The 25,383-nt window shown below is 37.2% G+C and overlaps 1 protein-coding gene across 3 annotated transcripts in view; it reads left to right on the top strand.

The window, feature by feature from the left end:
- Window positions 1-25,383, top strand: part of CPNE8 (copine 8) — a 277,445-nt gene that overhangs the window by 203,888 nt on the left and 48,174 nt on the right. For all 3 annotated transcript variants that reach the window (XM_027542564.1, XM_027542562.1, XM_027542563.1), the window contains 2 exons: window positions 3,914-3,967; window positions 4,570-4,631. In XM_027542564.1, the coding sequence (XP_027398365.1) occupies window positions 3,914-3,967; window positions 4,570-4,631 (116 nt within the window). The remainder of the gene's footprint in view (window positions 1-3,913; window positions 3,968-4,569; window positions 4,632-25,383) is intronic.

The raw sequence follows: 25,383 nt of genomic DNA, 5'->3' as shown, positions 1-25,383 counted from the left end.
CTCTTTGTGACCCCATGAATCGCAGCACACCAGGCCTCCCTGTCCATTACCAGCTCCCGGGGTTCACTCAGACTCACGTCCATCGAGTCAGTGATGCCATCCAGCCATCTCATCCTCTGTTGTCTCCTCCTCCTGCCCCCAATCCCTCCCAGCATCAGGGTCTTTTCCAATGAGTCAACTCTTCGCATGAGGTGGCCAAAGTATTGGAGTTTCAACTTCAGCATCAGTCCTTCCAATGAACACCCAGGACTGATCTCCTTTAGGATGGACTGGTTGGATCTCCTTGCAGTCCAAGGGACTCACAAGAGTCTTCAGCTCCACAGTTCAAAAGCATCAATTCTTCGGCACTCAGCTTTCTTCACAGTCCAACTCTCGCATTCATACATGACCACTGGAAAAACCATAGCTTTGACTAGATGGACCTTTGTTGGCAAAGTAATGTCTCTGCTTTTGAATATGCTATCTAGGTTGGTCATAACTTTCCTTCCAAGGAGTAAGAGTCTTTTAATTTCATGGCTGCAATCACCATCTGCAGTGATTTTGGAGCCCAAAAAAATAAAGTCTGACACTGTTTCCACTGTTTCCCCATCTATTTCCCATGAAGTGTTGGGACCAGATGCCATGATCTTAGTTTTCTGAATGTTGAGCTTTAAGCCAACTTTTTCACTCTCCTCTTTCACTTTCAGGGCACCATAAAACTCCTAGAAGAGAGTACAGGCAAAACATTCTCTGACATAAATCAAACAAATGTTTTCTTAGGTCAGTCTCCCAAAGCAATAGAAATAAAATCTAAAATAAGTTGCACCTAATCAAACTTACAAGCTTTTGCATAGTAAAGGAAACCATTAAAAAAAAAAAAAAAAAAAACAATGAAAAGGCAACCTGCAGAAGGGGAGAAAATGTTTGCAAATGATGCCACTGACAAGGGCTTAATCTCCAAAATATACAAACAGGTCATACAACTCAACAACAACAACAAAAAAAAACAACCCATTTGGAAAATAGGAAGAAGCCCTTAATAGACATTTCTTTAAAGACATCTGGCCAGTAGGCACATGAAAAGATGCTCAACATCGCTAATTAGTAGACAAATGCAAGTCAAAACTGTAATGAAGTAGCATTTCACACCAGAGTGGTCATCATTAAAAAGTCTACAAATAACACATGCTAGATAGGGTATGGAGAAAAGGGAATCCTCCTACAGCATTGGTGGCAATGTAAGTTGGTGCAGTCACTATGGAGATTCCTTAGAAAATTAAACATAAAAGTACCATGTGATCCAGCAATCCTATTCCTGGGCATATACCCAGACAAAACTAATTCAAAAGGTATACAGACATCTATGTTCATAACAGCACTGTTCACAGTAGTCAAAATATGGAAGCAACCTAAATGTCTATTGACAGATGAATGGATAAAGAGTAGGTGCTACAAATATACAATGGAATACTACTCAGTCATAAAAAATAATGCCATTTGCAGCATCATGGATGCAACTAGAGATTATTATACTAAGTGAAGTAAGTCAGAAAGAAAGACAAATACCATGTGATACCACTTGTATGTGGAATCTAAAATATGGCACCAATGAACCTATCTACAAAATAGAAACAGACTCAGAAACATAGAGATCAGACTTGTGGCTGCCAAGAGGAAGGGTGACTAGGATTTGGGGTTGGTAAATGCAAACTATACATTTAGAGTTGATACACAAGTCCTACTGTTTAGCACAGGGAACTACATCCAATGTCCTAGGATTAACCCATAATGGAGAAGAATATTTAAAAAGATTGTATTTATATATGTATAAAACTGAGTCACTTTGCTGTACAGCAGAGATTGGCACTACATTGTAAATCAACTATACTTCAATAAAAAATATATTATAAAAAGAAAAAATTTTAAATATAAAACAAAACAAAATGTTAGAAAAGAATCAGAGACAACTCAAGCAGCAAGAACATTAAGGAACACATTCAAACAATTAGTAAGTCTACAAGCTGGCATTTAATCAGGTGTTTGGGTTGTTGTTTTTGACTCCAATAATAGTTAAAATCTTTTTCTACATGTATTCTTTTAAAGGCTGTGTAGAAAAAAAAGCATAAATCACACAGATTACTTTTATATTCCTGTTAAAAGTCTATAACTACTAATAAGAAGATAAGACAAAGAGGAGTAAATCCCTATGGATGGCTTCTTATCTTGCCTACCTTGTAGGGTATGATTCTCAGCCATGCAGAATTAAATGGGACAATGAAAAGCCCGTAGGTCATATCATTTAAAACCCAATTGAGAACTAAATAAAATTCCTAAAGTGAAAATACATAAGTAAATAAATAAATGCTGCCTGCTGATTTATAGACTTATTTTGTCAGGTAGAGACCTTTTCCTCATGGTTCTCCGGACTTATGGGGCTACCTTCAAAACTGCAGTTGTGGTGGTTTAGAGCTGGCATTGAAGTAATTGCTAGGTATACAGTAGGATCTACTGATGGTATGCTTGTTACTAGGGGCTCAGGTGAGTGTGGGTTAGGTTTGCTGCTGGGTGGATGAGACTGGCTCCAGTACCTTTGTTCAGTAGGGTGGTCCTGGGCCACAGTTCCTTTTCAGAGTGCACAGTTGAGACCTCAGTTGGTCAGCCTATTTCTGGGTTTGTGAATCCGTGTGACTCCCACCAGGACTCCCACCAGGACTCCAAACTTTTACACATTATTATGTGTCTGATGGAAATTACTATCATTATTAAGCAATAAGTGCAGCCCTTAAATGCCTTCCCAGGTGATGCTATGAGGGGCTTCCTCCTAGCTCAGTTGGTAAAGAATCTGCCTGTAATGCAGGAGACCTGGTTTCCATCCCTGGGTCAGGAACATCCCCTGGAGGAGGAAATGGTAACCCACTCCAGTATTCTTGCCTGGAGAATCCCATGGACAGAGGAGCCTGGCAGGAGCCTGTGTCATGAGATCACAAGAGTCAGACACGACTTAACAACTATACCACCAACACCACCACCAGGTGACGTTAGTGGTAAAGACCACCTGCCCATGCAGGAGGCATAAGGGACATGAGTTTGATCCCTGGGTAGGGAAGATCCCCTGAAGGAAGACATGGCAACCCACTCCAGTATTCTTGCTGGAGAATTCCATGGACAAAGGAGTCTGGAGTGCTATGCTCCATAGGGTCAAAAAGAGTCAGACACAATTGAAGCCACTTAGCACGCATGCACAGAGACCTTAAAGAGTCAAATATTTGAAGATTTGTCATTAGTGTATATAATCAAATAAGAACTGTTATGTCTTAAGTATATTTTATTTGAGAAATCTATAGTTTTTCTACAAACCAATCACTAATATTGAGACCTCACAGCAAGAAGGTGTATTTGGGTAGGGTAATCAATGCATAAGGTAATTGAGAAGAATATTACTGAAAAAAAGATTTTTTTTAAGAAGATAATCACTAGTCATTTTGCGGAGACGTTTTGGCTGATAGACTCAAGGAGTTGTACTAAAGACATTGCTGCTGCTGCTGCTGCTACGAAGTCGCTTCAGTCATGTCCGACTCTGTGCGACCCCATAGACAGCAGCCCACCAGGCTCCCCGGTCCCTGGGATTCTCCAGGCAAGAACACTGGAGTGGGTTCCCATTTCCTTCTCCAATGCATGAAAGTGAAAAGTGAAAGTGAAGTCGCTCAGTCGTGTCCGACTCTTTGCGACCCCATGGACTGCAGCCTACCAGGCTCCTCTGCCCATGGGATTTTCCAGGCAAGAGTAGTGGAGTGGGGTGCAATCGCCTTCTCCAGCTAAAGACGTTAGTAAGTAAATAAATCCATAAGATGTGAAGACACCAGGTTGGACTATACATTTTTAAAATATTTCAGTATAAATCCTAACATTGTAATTGTTTTATCTGCTCTTTAAGGTGATAAATCCCAGAAAGAAAGGAAAAAAGAAGAAATATACTAATTCAGGAACAGTAAGTCAAATTTTATGTTATACATTAAGGATTCAAATAGATGAATTAAAAAATATATATATATATATAAAATATTTGGTATCAAATAGAAGCAACTAAAAACTGAACTCTTTCATTAGGGTTTTAATATGAAGGTATATAATACAAAATTAACTTTGTATGGGAATGATTGTATAGAGAACACCTCATAGGACATAGCAATACAGCTTCCTGCAAGTTGGTTAGGGGTTGAATTGTGTCTGAGAGAAGAGGAAGTTTCATTATGAATTCTTCATTTAATGAAATCACACGAGAAAATCAAGCAGGCCTGAAAAAGTGAAGTAACCCTGTGTCCTTGTAGATAATTTGCATGTTGTTCTTCAAAGGAAGTAAATTGGTCATAGAAAGGAGTTACTTAATTTTTAGCCCCTTTTCTTCTGATAATTTTAAATATAAGAATAATCAGTCCTAGAAGAGTTTGAAATAGATTATCTTTATTGATTTACAAAATGCTAGGAAATATAATTTTCTCTCTAACACTTAGAAAAAAGTCCAGTTGGGATTGCAATTAGTACTAGTATATAATTCTCTTGTTTTTATTTTCTTTTGTTTTCTTTCTTCAGGTCACCTTGCTGTCTTTCTTGGTAGAAACAGAAGTTTCATTCCTTGACTATATTAAGGGAGGGTAAGTCATTATCTGAAATTGTTTCATTGCTTAAGCAATGCTGAAAGGCAAGTTTGAATGTGTTTAGAAACTTCATGACAACAGCTGTCAGAGACATCACTTCTGTAAACCTCTTCCAAATGATGATTAAGAGGGTTTTGTTGTTGTTCTTTTTTGTTTGTTTTTGCCAATACTGATTTATTGCTAGAGTGTTGTCAAGCCAAAGTGGAGGCAAAGGAACAAACACAGTTTCCTCCAAAACAGAGAGCTTAACCCCTATTGCTGTTTGTTAAAAAAAAACAAAACAAAACAAAAGCTATACTAGCCCAAATGGGCATTCTTTGCTACATATGGGCATCTTGAAACCTGCCACTTGGATATAGACTGAGACTACAGGCTGATTGTTTCAATAAAGTCAAAGAAAAACATACTAAGAAGGAAAAATGTTTGCCAACTCTCCTTAGTATTCCAATATCTCTGAATATTGTCTTTTGAAGATGGGAAAATAGACAGTTGAATTTGTCATAAAAAATATATTCCTATGTAAATAAACTCCTTGGTACAGTAGGTAAAAAGATAAAAAAGATGAACTCTCTTAGCATGCTCTTTATAAACTTTTTTTTTTTTTTTAAGAAAAAAAAAGCACTTGATAGATCTGGCTATAATTTGCATGTTGAAATGATCATTTCAAGTTTTAAAATTCAAAATTCCTTTCAAGTTTGTTCTTTTGGCTTTGCTTTGTGAGTCTTTAAGTTAGTGGTACGTGTGTGTGTGTGAGAAAGAAATACCCAATATGTATTGTCAGCAGTACAAATCTAATAATATTTTCATGTGAATCTATCATTAAAGATATTTTCAGAATCTGTTACGAATAAATCAATTTTATTGGGTATTCATATTCTTCTTTTGAAGATTCCTAGGGCTAATTAGGGAGAAGGCAATGGCACGCCACTCCAGTACTCTTGCCTGGAAAATCCCATGGACAGAGGAGCCTGGTAGGCTGCAGTCCATGGGGTCTCAAAGAGTCAGACACGACTGAGCGACTTCACTTTCACTTTTCACTTTCATGCATTGGAGAAGGAAATGGCAACTCACTCCAGTGTTCTTGCCTGGAGAATCCCAGGGACGGGGGAGCCTGGCGGGCTGCAGTCTCTGGGGTCTCACAGAGTCGGACATGACTGAAGCAACTTAGCAGCAGCAGCAGCAGCAGGGCTAATTAGAACAAATGGGTTTCAGTAATACCTAAGCAATAAACTTCTTGACCACTGTCATTTTTATACTGCTTACCACCTCCAAGATTTTATTTTATTTATTTTTGGCTTACATGTGTCCAACTTACAGCACTATCTGTGCTGGAAGAAATGTGACATTTCCTGCCAGATTGTTGTTTTTTAATAGCTACATTGTCTTTGGCTCCTTGCAACCCTATGGACTTTAGCATGGCGGGCTCTTTTGTCTTCCATTATTACCTGGAGTTTGCACAAATTCACGTTCATTGAGTTGATGCTGTCATCCAACCATCTCATCTTCTGCCACCACCTGCTACTTTTGTCTTCAGTCTTGCCCAACATCAGGTATTTTTCATCTCTTCGCATAGGTGGCCAAAGTATTGGAGATCCAACTTCAACAATAGTCCTTCCAGCGAACATTCAGAGTTGATTTCCTTTAAAATTGACTGGTTTGGTCTCCTCGCAGTCCAAGAGACTCTCAGGAGTCTTTCGGCATCACAATTTGAGAGCATCAGTTGTTCGGCACTTAGCCTTCTTTATGGTCCAACACTCACATTAGCATACGACTACTGGAAAAAACATAGCTTTGACTATGCAGACGTTTGTTGACAAAGTGATGTCTCTTGCTTTTAAATACAATGTTTAGATTTGTCATAGCTCTTTCCAAGGAACAAGCATCTTTTAATTTCATTACTGTAGTCATCGTCTGCAGTGATTTTGGAGCCCAAGAAAAGAAAATCTGTCACTGTTTCTACTTTTTCCCTTCTATTTGCCGTGAGGTGATGGGACCAGATGCCATGATCTTAGCTTCTCATTTTTTTTTTTTTTAACGTTGAGTTTCAAGCCAGTTTTTTTCACTCTCCTCTTTCCTCCTCATCAGGAGGCTCTTTGATTCCTCTTCACTTTCTGCCATTATAGTGATATCATCTGCATATCTGATGTTGCTGATATTTCTCCTGGCAGGCTTGATTCCAGCTTGCAATTCATCCAGCCTGGAATTTCGCATGATATACTCTACATAAAAGTTAAATAAATAAAGTGACGATATACAGCCTTGTACTCCTTATCCAATTTTGAACCAGTCAATTGTTCCATTTCTGGCTTTGTTGCTTCTTGACCCATAGGTTTCTCAGGCAACAGATAAAGTGGTCTGGTACTCCCATCTCTTTGAGTATTTTCCACAGTTTTTTGTGTTCCATATAGTCAAAGGCTTTAGCATAATCAATGAAGCAGATGTAGATATTTTTCTGGAACTCTCTTGCTTTCTCTATGATACAGTGAATGTTGGCAATTTGGTCTCTGGTTCCTCTGCCTCTTCGAAACTCAGCTTGGAATTTCTGGAAGTTCTCATTTCATGTACTGCTGAAATCTAACTTGAAGGATTTTGAGCATAACCTTGCTAGCATGTGAAATAAGCACAATTGTGCAGTGGTTTGCACATTCTTTGGCATTGCCCTTCTTTGGGATTGGAATGAAAACTGAACTTTTCCAGTCCTGTGGCCATTGCTGAGTTTTCTAAATTTTCTGGCATATTGACTGCAGCACTTTCATAGCATAATCTTTTAAGATTTTAAATACCTCAGCTGAAATTCTGTCACCTCTAATAGCTTTGTTTGTAGTAATGCTTCCTAAGGCCCACTTGACTTCACACTCTAGGATGTCTGACTCTAGGTGAGTAACCACGCTATCCTGGTTATCCAGGTCATTAAGACCTTTCTTATTTAGTTCTTCTTCATATTCTTTCCACCTCTTCTTAATCTCTTCTGTTTCTGTTATGTCCTTACTATTTCTCTCCTTTATCATGCCTATCCTTGCATGAAATGTTCCCTTGATATCTCCAGTTTTCTTGAAAAGATTTCTAGTCTTTCCTATTCTATTGTTTTCCTCTATTTCTTTCCACTGATCATGTAGAAAGGCCTTCTAATCTCTCCTTGCTATTCTTGAATGGAACTCTGCATTCAGTTGGGTATATCTTTCGCTTTCTCCCTTGCCTTCCACTTCTCTTCTTTCTTCAAATATCTGTAAAACCTCCTCAGACAACCACTTTGCCTTCTTGCATTTCTTTTTCTTTAGGATGGTTTTGGTCACTGCCTCCTGTGAAATGTTATGAACCTCTGTTCATAGTTCTTCAGGCACTGATTTAATCCCTTGAATCCATTCATCACCTCTCCTGTTTAATTAAAAGGGATTTGATTTAGGTCATACCTGAATGGCCTATTGGTTTTCCCTACTTTCTTCTATTTCAACCTGAATTTTGCAATAAGGATCTCATGATCTGAGCCACAGTCAGCTCCAGATCTTGTTTTTAATGACGTATAGGGCTTCTCCTTCTTTGGCTGAACAGAACATAATCAATCTTATTTTGATATTGATCAATCTGTGATTTCTGTGTTTAGAGTCATCTCTTGGGTTGTTGGAAAAGGGTGTTTGCTATGATCAACATGTTATTTTGACAAAATTCTGTTAGCCTTTGTGCTGCTTCACTTTGTACTCAAAGGCCAAACTTGCCTGTTTTTCTGGGTATCTCTTGACTTCCTCCTTTTGCATTCCAATCTCCTATGTCATTTTGGAGACTGCACCGAAGTACTGCATCTCAGACTCTTTTGTTGATTATGAGGGCTGCTTCTTTTCTTCTAAGGGATTCTTGCCCACAGTAGTAGATATAATGGTCATCTGAATTAAATTCACCACTCCTGTCCATTCTAGTTCACTGATTCTGTAGATGTCAATGTTCAATCTTGCCATCTCCTGCTTGATCTTCTCCCATTTACCTTGATTCATGGACCTAACATTCCAGTTCCTATGCAGTATTTTTCTTTATAGCACTAGGTCAGATTTTACTTTCACCAGTTGATACATCCACAGCTGAGCATCATTTCAGCTTTTGTGCAGCTGCTTCATTCTTATTGGAGCTATTAGTAATTGCCCTGTGTTCTTCCTCAGTAGCATATTGGACAGCTTTTGACTTGAGCTGCTGATGATCTTCTGGCACCATATCTTTTTGCCTTTTCACATTGTCCATGGGATTCTCCAAGCAAGAATACTGGAGTGGGTTGCCATTTCATCCTCTTATGGACCACATTTTATCAGAATGCTTCACAATGACCCATCCATTTTGGGTGGCCCTGCGCACATGGCTTCAATGAGTTATGCAATCCCCTTCACCATGATAAGGCTGTGATCAGTGAGGGGGTTTCTAATAGAAGTCATGTATAAATGGAGCCCCAACCCATGAGGTATACTTTGTTCCAATCCTGGCTTCCCAAAACTTTTACAGGAACCCATTTTTTACTTATAAATGGATCATGGAGAAATAGAATTTGAAATTTACTACATAATTAATGTAACTATACTTACATTTATACCTAAAAAGGACATGAAAAATATCTTCATATGATTCATTTTTATATAAAAAATTTATATAATAAAGGCATGTATCTTTTACATATACTACAATTACACATTTACCTATTGTTCATCACTGTTTCTAATACTTAGTATTATACAGATATTGTCCCTTTTGATGATAGAATCCAAATAGGGAATGCAAGATAGTTGTTGTAGTATGTATATTTATGTGTCTTTGCTCTTGAGGACTTGTTGTAAGCAACTGGGTATGAAATTTAAATTCTAATTTGTGTTAATAATACAGTGAGGAGATCTGGTTTTATCATGACACTCCTATCACTTCAGTTTCCTGTAGTTTACATGAGTTGCCTTCATTTCTTTCATGAGCTTAATATACCTTATTTATTTCCTTTCATTCTGAAGTTCTTGTTTATATTCCTACAGAAAACTTACTCTCACCTATCAACTTATTACACAGTGTAATTTGCATATAGTAAAATTGCTAATACCTGATAGTAAGTGCCTCAAAGTAATTAACTTTACCCATCTCTCCATTGGCTCCTTTTCATTTCTGCTCACCTCCTTTCTCCTTCTCCCTCTTTCTCTCATGAGTAATATTCATGTTGATAATTTCCTCTTTTTTGAAACAAAAATAATGAAGTTTATTTAGTTGATGTACTGGTAATTTTCAATCTTTTTGGAACTAATGTTTTTTATCTCCATTGCTGCTAGTGAAAAAATACAGTTTATTTAACATAGCCTAAGGAAGAGTGATGCTTTGGCATGTAGAATATCTAAAAATTTTAATATCTAAATTTCTAAAATATTTCAATAATATCTAAAATATCTCAATAATATCTAAAATAATATCTAAAATATCTCAATATCTAAAAATAAGATATTGATATTTATGAAGATTTAAGCTTTATTTAAATGTGAGTTATAGGGATTTATTAGGGCAATTACTTCATGGATTTCCTGATAGACTCTAATTATAAGAAATGAGGAACAGAGTTTTATATTGTCATTTTCAAAATCTCTACTGGTATGAAACCATAAATTGTAGCCATTTGAAATGGAGAACATGGAAACCAATGCAGAAATGTAGCAACATCTATTCCAAATATTTCAACAGATAACATTTATTTTTCTTAATATATTTCCTATTGATTTCTTTAGACATTGTAAGAGACTTCCCTGGCAGTCAGTGGTTAAGACTTGTGCTTCCACTGCAGCGAGCATGGGTTAAATCCCTGGATAGGTATTATTTTCTTCATTTACTATTAAGAAATCTCATCCGCTTAGTAGATAAATGCACTGCAATGTTGGAAAATTGTACTGAGCAGACACATAATAACATAAACTTTCTGAATAACAGCAAAACAGAATATGAACTGCATTCATTTCAAATTAGAATTAAGTATAATAATTGACAGTTATTATGTTTTCAATAATGTCTATTGACTATTTTGTGTATAACCTTGGCCTGGATTTCCAGTTTTTTGCAACTAAAAACATTCTGTAAACTGGTAAACAGCTCAGTAGTATTTAGTACTATTCATAATAATTTTTTCTGAAACCACAAAAACTTTGATTTTATTAGTATTTTATTTCCAAATTTAGGTAAAGAAGTATTATGTCTCCCAAATTTTAAATATAAATATCTATATTTGTGTTTCACATTGTAAATGTGAAATGGTAAAAAGAAAGTAATGTAAAATGAAAATAATCTATTATGACACTAGAATCCCATGTAATCATACTCTCTTGATAATCACTATTAGATATTTATTTATTCCCATGCACACATCATTATTTTAATGAGTGGGATCACACTGTGTACAATATTTTAATGTATATTTTCTTCATTAAATATATTGTGTATATATGTTTCTTTGTCAGTACTTATAGATTTACCATATTTTAACAGTTTTCCATCATATAGATGTACATAATTCAGTTTAAAAACCTGTTGATACACACTTTGAAAGTGAGTGTGGCAGATTCATTTTGCTATATGGCAAAACCAATACAATATTGTAAAGTTAAACAAAATAAACTTTTTAAAAAAAGAATTAAAAAAAACGGGAATCATATAAAAAAAAGAAAAGAAAAGAAAGTGAGTGTTAGTTGCTCAGTTGTGTCCAACTGTTTGCAACTCCATGGAAGAATTGTGTCCATTTTATTTTCTTATTATAAACAAGGTTACAGTGTAAACTCTGTATACTTTTTGTATACTTTGTATACTTCATCTAGCATATCTACAAAGTCACATCCTAGAAACAGTACTGTCATATTTCTAAATTATTGTGCAGATAAAAGCATAAAGATAATAATTTATACTTCTCATATCTGCATATGCAAGTTTACCATATACTTTGCTGTTGTTCAGTCACCAAGTCGTGTCTGACTCTACGCAACTCCATGGACTGCAACACACCAGTCTTCCCTGTCACTCACCATCTCCCCAAGTTTGCCCAAGTTCATATACTTTGAATCAGTGATGCCATCCAACCATCTCATTCTCTGTCACCCTCTTCTCCTTCTGCCTTTAATCTTTCCCAGCATCAGGGTCTTTTCCAATGAGTCAACTGTTTGCATCAGGTGGGCAAAGTATTGGAGCTTCAGCTTCAGCATCAGCCCTTCCAAAGAGTATTCGGGGCTGATTTCCTTTAAGATTCACTGGTTTGATCTCTTTGCTTTCCAAGGGACTCTCAAGCATCTTATCCAGCACCACAGTTTGAAAGCACCAATTCTTTGACATTCTTCCATCTTTATTGCCCAGCTCTCACATCCACCCATGACTACAGGAAAGATCATAGCACTGACTATACGGACCTTTGTCACAAAGTGATGTCTTTGCTTTTTAACACACTGTCTAGGTTTGTCATAGCCTTCCTGCCAAGAAGCAATCAATCGTCTTCTTAATTTCATGACTGCAGTCACCATATGCAGTGATTTTAGAGCCCAAGAAGAGGAAATCTGTCCCTGCTTCCACCTTTCCTCCTTCTGTTTACCATGAAGTGATCGGATCAGATGCCATGATCTTAGTATTTTTAATATTGAATTTTAAGGCTGCTTTTTTCACTCTCTTCCTTCACTGTCATCAAGAGGCTCTTTGGTTCCTCTTCACTTTTTGCCATTAGAGTGGAATTATTTGCATATCCGAGGTTGTTGTTATTTCTCCCAACAGTCTTGATTCCAGCTTGTAACTTACCCTTACTGAATAGCTTTATTACTTTTAAACTTTGCTAATTTAATAGATAAATATTATGTCACTGTCAGTTTTTAACCTGTGGAGCCTCTTTTTTAGCCGTTGTGATGTTCTTTGTAAAATTCCATGTTTAACCAGTCATATCTTTGGAAACACAGGTTTCAGAACCTTTTGTTTTTGCTTTTCCTCTGCTCCATCTTCCCTAGTCCCACAGATAGAAATTGAGGGTTTTCAGCTAAGGACTTAAGACCAAATTTAGCTGGGAGCTACGTACTTCCCTGCAGCTAACACTTCAACTAAACTTCCCCAAAACTCACATCTTAGTCTTTGACACCACTTCTCTTCCACACACATCTAAAGAGACTCTTCTTAATCTGGCCTTGCCTTTTGCCCTGTGATTTCATTGAAGAAGAGCAATAAAATTAACTGCATTTTGGGTTGCAATTGATGAAGCAATCCAAAGGATTATTTTAGAGATCAAAGCTATTTGCAGATTTGTGGAGTTATCAAGGTTAGTTCTTTTGAAGAGATGTTCCACCATATTTCTGAATAAGTATGACATTTCGGAAGTGATTGGAATCAAGTGTTGAATTGTTTTGTTTGTATAAAAATTATAGTAAGTACTTACTTTTAACTTAAAATATCAAGATATCAGCATTTGCTACTGTTATTTGTGGATTTTTTTGTTGCTAACTTAGGGAAGCATCATTATGCTAATTTGGTTGGCATCAATTCAGAAACTTACTCACCCTACTCTAGTTCAGGAGAAACTATTGTTATGTTTTGCTTGTGCTAAATCTTGACAAATAAAACCAGAGTTCTTCAAATAAGGTGAAAAATCATCATATAAAATATGAGTAACTAAAATTAAATTGGTACTCTAACCAGCTGTGGCTTATTCCAAATAACATTAGTTTAGGTTTTCCTGTTTTCATTTTGTTCTCTACATGAATTTAGTATAAACTATTTTCCTTACCCTGGACAACATATAGGAGCATAAGAATAGACAAAGAGGGCAAAACAGGTGACTGGTGTGGAACATGTAGGACTAACAGATTGTGATTAAGCTCTCAGAAGGAAATTCTTGAATTGCACTTTAAAATGTAATCTCTGTTTTTCATCCCACAAAAAAATAATTGAACAGAAAATTGTGAAAATACTGTTTTTGCATGAATCCAGGTAGAAATTATGCATAATTAAGAAGGAACACATTTAAATATTAAACAAAATTATTTTCATAATCCTTTAATATCTTCCCCTTCAAAGGAACTCCTTTATAGGTCTAATTCTTAATATTGGATATTCTAGGTTCGCATTACTTTAGTAGTTATTGATATAAATATGTACCTGATTGCTTGTGAAATCATGTTGCTAGCATGTTACTCTTCATTCATTTTCTCAGTTCCTAACACCCTTTGTTTACCTGCAGTAGACAGATCTGTGGAAGGAAGTACATAGTGAGCAGATGAGACAAATGCATTCTCAGTTAGTCAGAGTCCAATTTTTATGGAAACATTATGTGAAATAAAAACTTAATTTTTAGCCCTTTTTTCCTTTAGCTGTTTGTTTGTTTCCTTTTTTGTTTTTGTTTTTTTCTAAGCAGCACCATGCTTTCCCTGGAGCATAAGATACAATTAGAATTCATGACTTGTGGTAATAAAGAGTTTTATTTTCTAAATAGAATAACATCCACAAAGGAGATCTTACTGTAGAGTCAAAAAAAAAAAAGGAAGAAAAAAAAATGCCTCTTCTGGGTAGTTGACCTTGTGGTTATTATTTTTAATCATATTCTGTATGTTTTTCCCTGTGATTATTTTATTTCTTATTAAAAATAATTTTAATTCCAAAAGTCCAGTATAATTGGCAACCAAATTAGTAATTTTTAATGTATAACACTGAATATCCCAGTTATATTGGTAAGGACAATGTTAGATTCATTTAAAATCAGAGACAGTTCTGAAATCCAAATACTCCTTTAAGGTAACATCACCATTTTGTAAATTTGTATAATTATTATTTGCGAAGTGGGTTTATTGACCTCTATAGACAACAGCTCACAATATAAGTATCTGAAGACAGCATCATAAATTTCAACTTTGTTTTGTCTGCCTTCCTGTCATCTGTGTCTCTCAGGTCTTTATGAAACTCCACTCTACCACTAACATAACCAAGGAAAAAATTACCTATAAAGTTTTTCACATTTCTTTGACTGGCAGATGAATGGGGAAAACAGATCTCAAGCTCTCATGCACACTGAGTACCCCTAAGCAACCATCATGTCAATCTGAAACCCTAGTCTACATTTTTAGCAGAAAATTCAGTGTATTAGAATCTTGTAGGCCTACAGACTGTCATTTACTTCCTCTGACTAAAGCCCAAAATGTCATCTACCTGGTCCCAAATGAACCTCACAATTGCTTATATACAGTGGTTGCTAGTTTCTCTGGGTGTCATTTTAGTTGTTCATTTGTATCACTTTTCTCCTCAAATGTCACTTAGTTGTGTCCAACTCTCTGCGACCCATGGACTGTAGTCAGCCAGGCTTCTCAGTCCGTGGCAAAAATACTAGAGCGAGTTGCCATTCCTTTCGCTAGGGGATCTTACTGACCCAGGATCCAACTGAGGTTTTCTGCATTGCAGTCAGATTCTTTACCATCTAAGCCACCAGGGAAGTCTTTTTCCGTAAAAAGACGGGCAATATAAAAACATTTTTATAGAACAGAACATACAGTAGACCCTGAATAAATACAGATTAATTAGAAAGCCACTGTAAGCCTGACTTCCAGCTCTTTTGCCCAAATCTCTTAGCATAATGAAACATTAGAAACAAGAATGAACTTTAAGCGAAGAGTGTGACAATTTATTTTACTAGATTACAAACCTCCATGTCTGTCTAGCTCAGATTTTATCATCTGTGATCTTCCTCTTTCTATAGCTCATATCACAAGCACCAAAAAACAAAACTGATAGACAAGACTTTCCCGGAAAAGAAAAAAATGCTTTTTTGTGTTGCCTCTGCCAGAAATTATCTCAACTCTATATCTGGTTTTAGTGATTTGGAGGAAGGCAAGATCAAGATTAGGAGCATGAACTGCTTATTTTCCTTACATACTAACTGAAAGGGAGCATCAGAGAAGGTAATAGGAGAGATACTAAGTGGGCAAGTTCCAGGAAAGACAAAATAAGAGAGAAATGTTTGGAAAAACATTAAGTCAAATAAATGGTTGCTGATGGTAGTGCCAGACCAAGCTTACCTGACTCCTGAAAAATCTGTATGCAGGTCAAGAACAACAGTTAGAACCAGACAAGGAACAATGGACTGGCTCCAAGTTGGGAAAGGAGTACATCAAGGCTGTATAATGTCACTCTGTTTATTTAACTTGTATGCAGAGTACATCATGAGAAATGCCAGGCTGGATGAAGCACAAGCTGGAATCAAGATTGCCGGGAGAAATATCAACAACCTTAGATGTGCAGGTGACACCACCCTTATGGCAGAAAGAGGAACTAAATAGCCTCTTGATGAAAGTGAAAGAGGAGAGTGAAAAAGCTGACTTAAAACTCAGCATTCAAAAAACAAAGATCATGGCATCCGGTCCCATCACTTCATGGCAAATAGATGGGGAAACAATGGAAACAGGCAATAGTGACAGACTGTCTCCTTGGGCTCCAAAATCACTGCAGATGGTGACTGACTGCAGCCATGAAATTAGAAGACGCTTGCCCCTTGGAAGAAAAGCTATGACCAATGTAGATAGCATATTAAAAAGCAGAGACATCAAAGGTCCATCTAGTTAAAGCTGTGGTTTTTTCAGTAGTCATGTATTGATGTAAAAGTTGAACCCTAAAGAAAGCTGAAAGTAAAAGTCGCTCAGTCATGTCCTACTCTTTGCACCAGTTCTCCAGGCCAGAGTACTAAAGTGAGTAGCTGTCCCCTTCTCCAGGGGATCTTCCAGACCCAGGAATCAAATCGGGGTCTCCTGCATTGCAGGTGGATTCTTTACCAGCTGAGCTACCAGGGAAGCCCTAAAGAAAGCTGAGCACTGAAGAATTGATGCTTTGAACTGTAATGTTGGAGAAGACTCTTGAGAGTCCCTTGGACTGCAAGAAGACCAAACCAGTCAATCCTAAAGGAAATTAGTCCTGAATATTGATTGGAAGGACTGATTCTGAAGCTGAAGTTCCAATACTTTGGCCACCTGATGGGAAGAACTCTCTCACTGGAAAAGACCCTGATGGTGGGAAAGATTGAAGGCAGGAGAAGAGGAGGACAGAGGATGAGATGTTTGGAGGGCATCACGGACTCGATGGACATTAGTTTGAGCAAGCTCCAGGAGATAGTGATGGACAGAGAAGCCTGGCATCCTGTATTCCATGGGGTCTCAAAGAGTCAGACATGACTGACTGAACTGAACCAAATTCTAAAATACTCTCATTTTTCAAATGCTCTTAAAAAGTCCAATTTCTAATCCATAATAGTTTATCCTAAAATCCAGTTCTGTCATATCCTTCAGCTGAACCAGGGTTATAATTTGTTGAATTCTGAATTTAACTGATGACAATGCATTATAATAACCAAGAATTTGGGTTCTGGTACTAACTGCCTGGTTCAAATCTTAGATCTTTCCTTGCTAGCAAAATCTGTTTATGTTTCTATGAAATAGGAACATAAATAAAAATAATAATACCTATCTCATAGGCTGATTTTGTGGATTAAATTGCAAATAGTTATCATTTTTCTGAATAATCTGAATTTGTTTAAAGTTCTAATATGTCTTTACTCACTTGATCATCATAATATTGTTGGTGGCAAATGTCCTAATTATCAGAGACAGGAAGAGAAAAAGACATATTCAACTTCATAAAGTTAGTAAAAGTCTTTTTTAAAGTTCAACTCTCTTTGAAGGATAATGCCAGGTTATTCCTTCCATTGCAGTCAATCGCCCAAACTCTTGACACTGAATCTAAAACTTGTCCAAAATTATACAGAAAAGATTTACATTCCACTCTAATTAAAAAGTCTTAGAAGAAGAGCTAAAGCTACCTTCCTACCTATTATAAGCTCATTGTAGAGGCTCAAAGCTGGTTTCTTAATATGCCATTTTAAAGGTGAATTGAATATCAGTAAGTGCCATTATTAATAAGCCCCATAAGGATTTTTTGAAAACTACTTGAAGCAAGTGCGTGATGCTATAAAATGTTAGTTTTATAAAATTGGTGGCATTGTATTGGATATGTTATCTCAGGAACCATATCTTGCCAGAAGATGCAGCACTTTAAGTGTTGTTTTGAAAAATGAATATACATATCTAGAGTTTTTATAGTGCTTTACACTGCTTCTTGTGGCACCTAGGTGTTTTGCATTCATCAATTAAGAGCTAAACCCTGCAGTGCTGAATGGGCATAAATATAATAAAAAATAAAGCTATTCTGCCTTCTAAAAATGCATTCACATAAAACATTATCATATCCAAACTAAAATCGTCTAAAATGTGATTTGGAAAAGAAACTTTTGGAAGTGTTAAGATACAAAGGCAGTATTTTGGCTAATGCTCGATTCTAATTTTTGCATAGACAAATGCAGGCTTGAAAGATGTCCAGTTATAGCCTGTAAGACTGCGATTTAATTGCCAACTTATGCTATTTTTTTCAAGTGATTCTTTTCAAAACTATAGATTTCAAAGTCAAAGAAAATTGCATGTATGTTTCATCATCAGAACCAATGCTAATTTAGCCAAAATATTGACAGTCTATTTTGTACTAAGAAGTTTCTTAGTTATGTTTCATTATCAGAGTGTGCACTACTAGCCACACTATGTCTAAAATAGTTTCTTTCTGGTGAGCAACTGAAACCTTGGGAGCCAGCAGAAAGGAAATCAGTAAAGGTGGCTTACCAGGGGCAGGCTGTGAAAGGGTGGGACGTTATCACTGACATTGCTTAGAACTGTTAAGAGTATGGGCTTCCCAGGTGGTGCTATTGGTAAAGAACCTGCTTGTCAATGCTAGGAGATCAGAAGTCATAGAAGTCATGGGTTCGATCCTTGGGTTGGGAAGATCTCCTGGAGGAGGGCATGGCAACCCACTCCATTATTCCTGCCTGGAAAATCCCAGGGACAGAGGAGCCTGGTGGGTTGTAGTCCATTGGGTTGTAAAGAGTTCGACACAACTGAAGCAACTTTTCATGCACATGCATGTTAAGAGTATGGTAATATTAAGATGTAGTCTGTATATTAGTAGATTATATTATTGTTTTTAAGTTATCTGCAGATTGTGTACCTCTTACTGCCTACACCCCTCGGGGTTCATTATACCAGTTGTGATACACCACTTACCATCTCTATGGGAAGAATTAATTGAAAAAGAAATACCTATATGTTAATGTAATGGAAGAACTGTCTCTTCTGTCTCAACAGAGGAAAAGATTAATATGAATAAGGAAAGGACAACATGGATTACTCAAGAGATTTGTCGTCCAGCATGCAGAACATTTATTATATTCCAGTACTTCAGGATTTTATTTCTAATAACCAGATATCTTCTTCAGAGCAGCTGTTACCTATCTATCATATGAGCAAATTGAGATTCAGAGATGTGGTAATTTTGCAAATGAGTTATAACTCCAATCTATAACATAAAAGTTCATAGGTTTTCTGTTAGGCATCATTCATCTCTTCAGCAACTACCTCATTTCAAATGAGATACTAGGGAATTCCTTGGTGGTCTAGTGGTTAGGATTCAGTGCTTTCACTGCTTGGGCTCGGATTCAATCCCTTTTAGGAAACTAAAAGTCTGCCAGCCAGAGGCTGACCACAAATAAAATAAAAATGGGATTCTATCGGATAGTGCTTCTGTTTTTGGTTAGGTGTAATATGACTTATTTTGTTTGTTTTGATTATGTCACTTATGAGATATTTTCTAAACTAGATTTGAGAAAAGGTTGGCCATCTTGCATACCTTCTTTGTAGTTCTTGAACTACAGGATTATGAGCTTATCTGCTTGCAAAGTTGTATTTTGGAACACTGGGTTCAGGATGGGGAACGCGGGTATACCTGTGGCGGATTCATTTCGATATTTGGCAAAACTAATACAATATTGTAAAGTTTAAAAATAAAATAAAATTTAAAAAAATAACACTGAAATCAAGCTTCAAAGTCTGGAGAGTGTACACAAGTTTGTTAATTTATGAAAGGTAAATTTAATAAGGACAAAAATATTAGCATAAACAGTTCAGGAATCATATCACTTGTCTCCAGTTTCTTTTTATTCTTACTTTTGACATTTCATTGATCCCACAGAAATCCAAAATTTTAGGAAGGAAAATAAAGTCATAATAAAAGCTTATAATTACCTCCTGGAGGGCAATTTTGTTTAAAGTACCCAGATGACATCTTCTAACAAAATTAGATCATTTATAGCTCTGTTTTGGGTTGAATAGATCGGGACCTTAGAAGCCAGTGTGAAAAAAAGGAAATCTAACATGGGAGGATCAGGTTCTAGAAAAAACCTGAAATTCTGGTAGATCCAGAAATTTGATAAACTCTACACACTTCAGTTTTCAAAGAAATATGCTAAACTTGGATTCTAAAAAACTAATTTCAATAAGGTGATAATAATAATAACAATTCTTAAGTGCCTGCTATAAAGGACAGGTACTTTTCTTGTCCTTACAGCAACAATCCAAGAAAGATTTTGTTAATCTTATTACAAAGGAGGTTTAGGGAGGTTCTGAAAGAGATGGGAATACCAGACCACCTGATCTGCCTCTTGAGAAATCTGTATGCAGGTCAGGAAGCAACAGTTAGAACTGGAAATGGAACAACAGACTGGTTCCAAATAGGAAAAGGAGTTCGTCAAGGCTGTATATTGTCACCCTGCTTATTTAACTTATATGCAGAGTACATCATGAGAAACGTTGGACTGGAAGAAACATAAGCTGGAATCAAGATTGCCGGGAGAAATATCAATAACCTGAGATATGCAGATGACACCACCCTTATGGCAGAAAATGAAAAGGAACTAAAAAGCCTCTTGATGAAAGTGAAAGTAGAAAGTGAAAAAGTTGGCTTAAAGCTCAACATTCAGAAAACGAAGATCATGGCATCCAGTCCCATCACTTCATGGGAAATAGATGGGGAAACAGTGGAAACAGTGTCAGACTTTATTTTTTTGGGCTCCAAAATCACTGCAGATGGTGACTGCAGCCATGAAATTAAAAGACGCTTACTCCTTGGAAGGAAAGTTATGACCAACCTAGATAGCATATTGAAAAGCAGAGACATTACTTTGCCAACAAAGGTTTGTCTAGTCAAGGCTATGATTTTTCCTGTGGTCATGTATGGATGTGAGAGTTGGACTGTGAAGAAAGCTGAGCACCAAAGAATTGATGCTTTTGAACTGTGGTGTTGGAGAAGACTCTTGAGAGTCCCCTAGACTGCAAGGAGATCCAGCCAGTCCATTCTGAAGGAGATCAGCCCTGGGATTTCTTTGGAAGGAATGATGCTAAAGCTGAAACTCCAGTACTTTGGCCACCTCATGCGAAGAGTTGACTCATTGGAAAAGACTCTGATGCTGGGAGGGATTGGGGGCAGGAGGAGAAGGGGATGACAGAGGATGAGATGGCTGGATGGCATCACTGACTTGGTGGATGTGAGTCTGAGTGAACTCCGGGAGTTGGTGATGGACAGAGAGGCCTGGGGAGCTGCGATTCATGGGGTCGCAAAGAGTCAGACATGACTGAGCGACTGATCTGATCTGATCTGTAGGGAGGTTATATAGCTTTTCTAAGATCGTATTTCAAGTAGGTGAAATTATTTACATTTTAAGTTGCATTTTGTATCTCAAAGCATGATCTTATTCTAGCAGATCTAACTTGTCAAGAGCAAATAATCCTGTCAGTATTTTAATGGGCCCAGAAAGCAGGAATTGAAAGTGAAAATCACAGTCGTGTCCAACTCTTTGTGACCCCATGGACTGTCCATGGAATTTTGCAGGTCAGAATACTGGAGTGGGTAGCCTTTCCCTTCTCCAGGGAATCTTCCCAACCAGACAGCTCTAAATTTGTTATTCAGGTAGTTGGCATTCAGGTAGTCTTTAAGAAAGAGGGAAAAGGTAAGACAGAAAATTTCAAAGTTTAGGCCCTGGTGAGCTAGGCACAAGAAGGGTTAGGCTGGATAATAGTTCCTGAGGAAGTGAACCTGAGTTCAGGGCAGGTCCCAGAACCCAAGAGTGAACTACAGTGCATATCACTATATCAAGGCAGAAGCATAGTCTTGGTACTGGCATGGCAAGAATGAAAATATTAGAGGCGTGTGGGCATCTCACCTTCATTTATGGGTTCTAGATTTCAACAGCTAGTTGGTATGCATCTGCCTCTGTCAAGATGATGAACTGCTGTGCTGTTTTGTTGTTGTTTTTAATTGTATGAAGTTGAAGTGGAACTCGATTGAGTTCGAGGATAGTTGCTTTGCTCCCATTTTCTCTTTTTCACTTAGCACAGTCCTTGACAATCAGAAGATGCTGAATACATAATCGTAGCGTTTTGGATGGAAAAATCCAAATGGCGTGATAATAAGTTAAAGGATCATCACAACCATGAAATGATTTATGAGCCATCATATTTTCCTTTCTGATTAGAATACTGCTGGTTCAAAACAATAAAGGAGTGAGATTCTTCCTGATACACAGAATGAGGCAAGGAAGTAATCTGATCTTGAAATCAACTAAACACCAAATGATTGTTTTTACTTGTTGACTTTCTCTGTGGCACCATTATTATCAAATGGTCTTAGTTATCATTTAGTGCTAAATGCACTTATCTTTTATATAGTCTTGGAACGCCCCACCCTTCAAAGTTTCATAAGTACTCTTGGTACCGCCTGGCTCCCCTTCTCCCCGCTTTTCCTCTTCCTTTCTCTTTTCCTTCCTTCCTCCCTCTCTCCCACCCTTCCTTCCTTCTCCTCTCCCCTCCTTCTTTCTTCCCTTCCTTTCTCTTCATTTCTTTTTGAATTTACTCTCCTTTGTTTTTTGTTGTACCTAATCTACTTGGTTTTATCATTTAGTTTGTTTATCTAGCTGAACTTTTCAGTAAGTACTTTCCTCTCGTTTTTTATCCTATGTACACTATAGTTCTTTAGTTAGTAGCCTGTCTTTTCTTTGAAGTTTATGAATATGGTCTTGGAGGTTACATGTGAATTTGAATTCCAGAACTTGCATTTATAACTTAGGCGGAAAGTTTAGTGTTCAGATCAGATCAGATCAGTCACTCAGTCGTGTCGGACTCTTTGCGACCCCATGAATCGCAGCACGCCAGGTCTCCCTGTCCATCACCAACTCCCGGAGTTCACTCAGACTCACGTCCATCCAGTCAGTGATGCCATCCAGCCATCTCATCCTCTGTCATCCCTTTCTCCTCCTGCCCCCAATCTCTCCCATACAGGGATTAATTTCCTCATCTGTAAAAAGAAGAGACAGACAGACAGAATATTTCATGTAGTTTTTCTGTCAGTCCTTGCTTTATTGTTACTTGCCAAGCACCTGCCCTCTGAGAGTTTTTAAACTTGGCTAATAATCAAGGCTATGGTTTTTCCTGTGGTCATGTATGGATGTGAGAGTTGGACTGTGAAGAAGGCTGAGCGCCAAAGAATTGATGCTTTTGAACTGTGGTGTTGGAGAAGACTCTTGAGAGTCCGTTGGACTGCAAGGAGATCCAACCAGTCCATTCTAAAGGAGATCAGCCCTGGGATTTCTTTGGAGGGAATGATGCTGAAGCTGAAACTCCAGTACTTTGGCTACCTCATGCGAAGAGTTGACTCATTAGAAAAGACTCTGATGCTGGGAGGGATTGGGGGCAGGAGGAGAAGGGGATGACAGAGGATGAGATGGCTGGATGGCATCACTGACTCGATGGACGTGAGTCTGAGTGAATTCCAGGAGTTGGTGACGGACAGGGAGGCCTGGCATGCTGCGATTCATGGGGTCTCAAAGAGTTGGAAACGACTGAGCGACTGAACTGAACTGAACTGAATGTCAGCAACTGGGTTGCTGACATTCAAACCCAGTTCATTCAGACTTAAAATCTAATAAACCCTTTCTAATACACCATACTATACCCTGTATTATAGTTACTTTCTCTGTAGCAGCAGAATGACAAAGCAATGTGCTGATGACTGTTCTTACCAATTCCTCAAAGGGATTTATTATCTAAAAATATTCTCCCAAATGTTCCACTGATTCTTTTTCTAAATGTTGTATGTGTTTTAAACTGTTATGCTGCAAATTAGCCTATATTCTTAGCCTATAAACCTAATTTCTACTCTGAAAAAAAATTACCATCTAACTATAAAGAGGATCCATATTAGTTTTCATTAATGTAAAGCACAAACTTATTTATTCCCTAGGAAGAAGTAGTGAACTTTTTTCAACAACTGAATAATACTAAGGATTTTTCAGGCTGAATGGTTATAGAAAGAAAGAAATAGTATACTATACTTTATACTAACAGAACTACAAGGAACTCTATACTGTCACACCCGTCATCATCACCATCATCATTATCATCACCACCACTATTTAAACAACAGCTCCAACTTTGATGTGTTAGATAAATTCTACAATGTATCAAAAGTAACTTGTTTTTAAAACACACAAACATAGACTACATACTCATATTTTCAAATTACTTACTTTATAAATTAAAAGTTATTTTGTAAATTATATTTGATAGCAAGTTTTCCCATATCATTGTCATTTATTTGTGCTTTATGCCTTCTTTGGTGAGAAAGAAGTGGAATTACATATAGGAAGAGTCAGTTCAGTTCAGTTCAGTTCAGTCACTCAGTCATGTCTGACTCTTTGCAACCCCATGAATCGCAGCACACCAGGCCTCCCTGTGCATCACCAACTCCTGGAGCCTACCCAAACTCATGTCCATAGAGTCAGTGATGCCATCCAGCCATCTCATCCTCTGTCGTCCCCTTCTCCTCCTGCCCCCAATCCCTCCCAGCATCAGAGTTTTTTCCAATGAGTCAGTTCTTCACATGAGGTGGCCAAAATTTTGGAGTTTCAGCTTCAGCATCAGTCCTTCCAATGAACACCCAGGACTGATCTCCTTCAGAATGGACTGGTTGGATCTCCTTACAGTCCAAGGGACTCTCAAGAGTCTTCTCCAACACCACAGTTCAAAAGCATCAATTCTTTGGTGCTCAGCTTTCTTCACACTCCAACTCTTATATCCATACATGACTACTGAAGAAACCATAGCCTTGACTAGATGGACCTTTGTTGGCAAAGTAATGTCTCTGCTTTTTAATATGCTATCTAGGTTAGTCATAACTTTCCTTCCAAGGAATAAGTGTCTTTTAATTTCATGGCTGCAATCACCATCTGCAGTGATTTTGGAGCCCCCAAAAAATAAAGTCTGACACTATTTCCACTGTTTCCCCTTCTATTTCCCATGAAATGATCAGAGGTATATCCAAAAAAGTGAATTTTTACTGTGAATGCCAGTTCCTTGGCTCTAATCCAGCAAAGTAATTTTGTGTAATTACCATGTGCTGAAAATTTTAAAGCATATATAACCAATCTCGTCTATGTAGGTATTTGTATAATCTATAAATACACACATGAGCACAAGAATACTGTGAGCACTGAGGGATAGATCAGTATTTGAAACACTTGAGTTACGAAGAAAGCAAAAGAAAATCCTGTTTTTCAGGATTATTGGAAAGAATTAGTTTAAGGAAAAATATTATTAGACATGATTTTAGCAATGCCATACTTTTAAGGATATAATAATTTCACATTGACTAAAGAATAGTCTTGAAAGTAAGTTAATAATAAATGTTGACATTGGATACTGGCAAATTATTATTTACAGTTTGACTTCATTATGAGCTCCTCACTTAATTATCGTGCTCTCAAACAGGATCTATATTTATTCCTGATGCTTAATTTTGTATTTTATAGTTGCATGATTGTAAAAGT

The sequence above is a fragment of the Bos indicus x Bos taurus genome, chromosome 5 (genome assembly GCF_003369695.1).
Source record: "Bos indicus x Bos taurus breed Angus x Brahman F1 hybrid chromosome 5, Bos_hybrid_MaternalHap_v2.0, whole genome shotgun sequence".
Lineage (NCBI taxonomy): Eukaryota > Metazoa > Chordata > Mammalia > Artiodactyla > Bovidae > Bos > Bos indicus x Bos taurus.
This window is presented reverse-complemented; position numbering and strand designations above follow the sequence as displayed.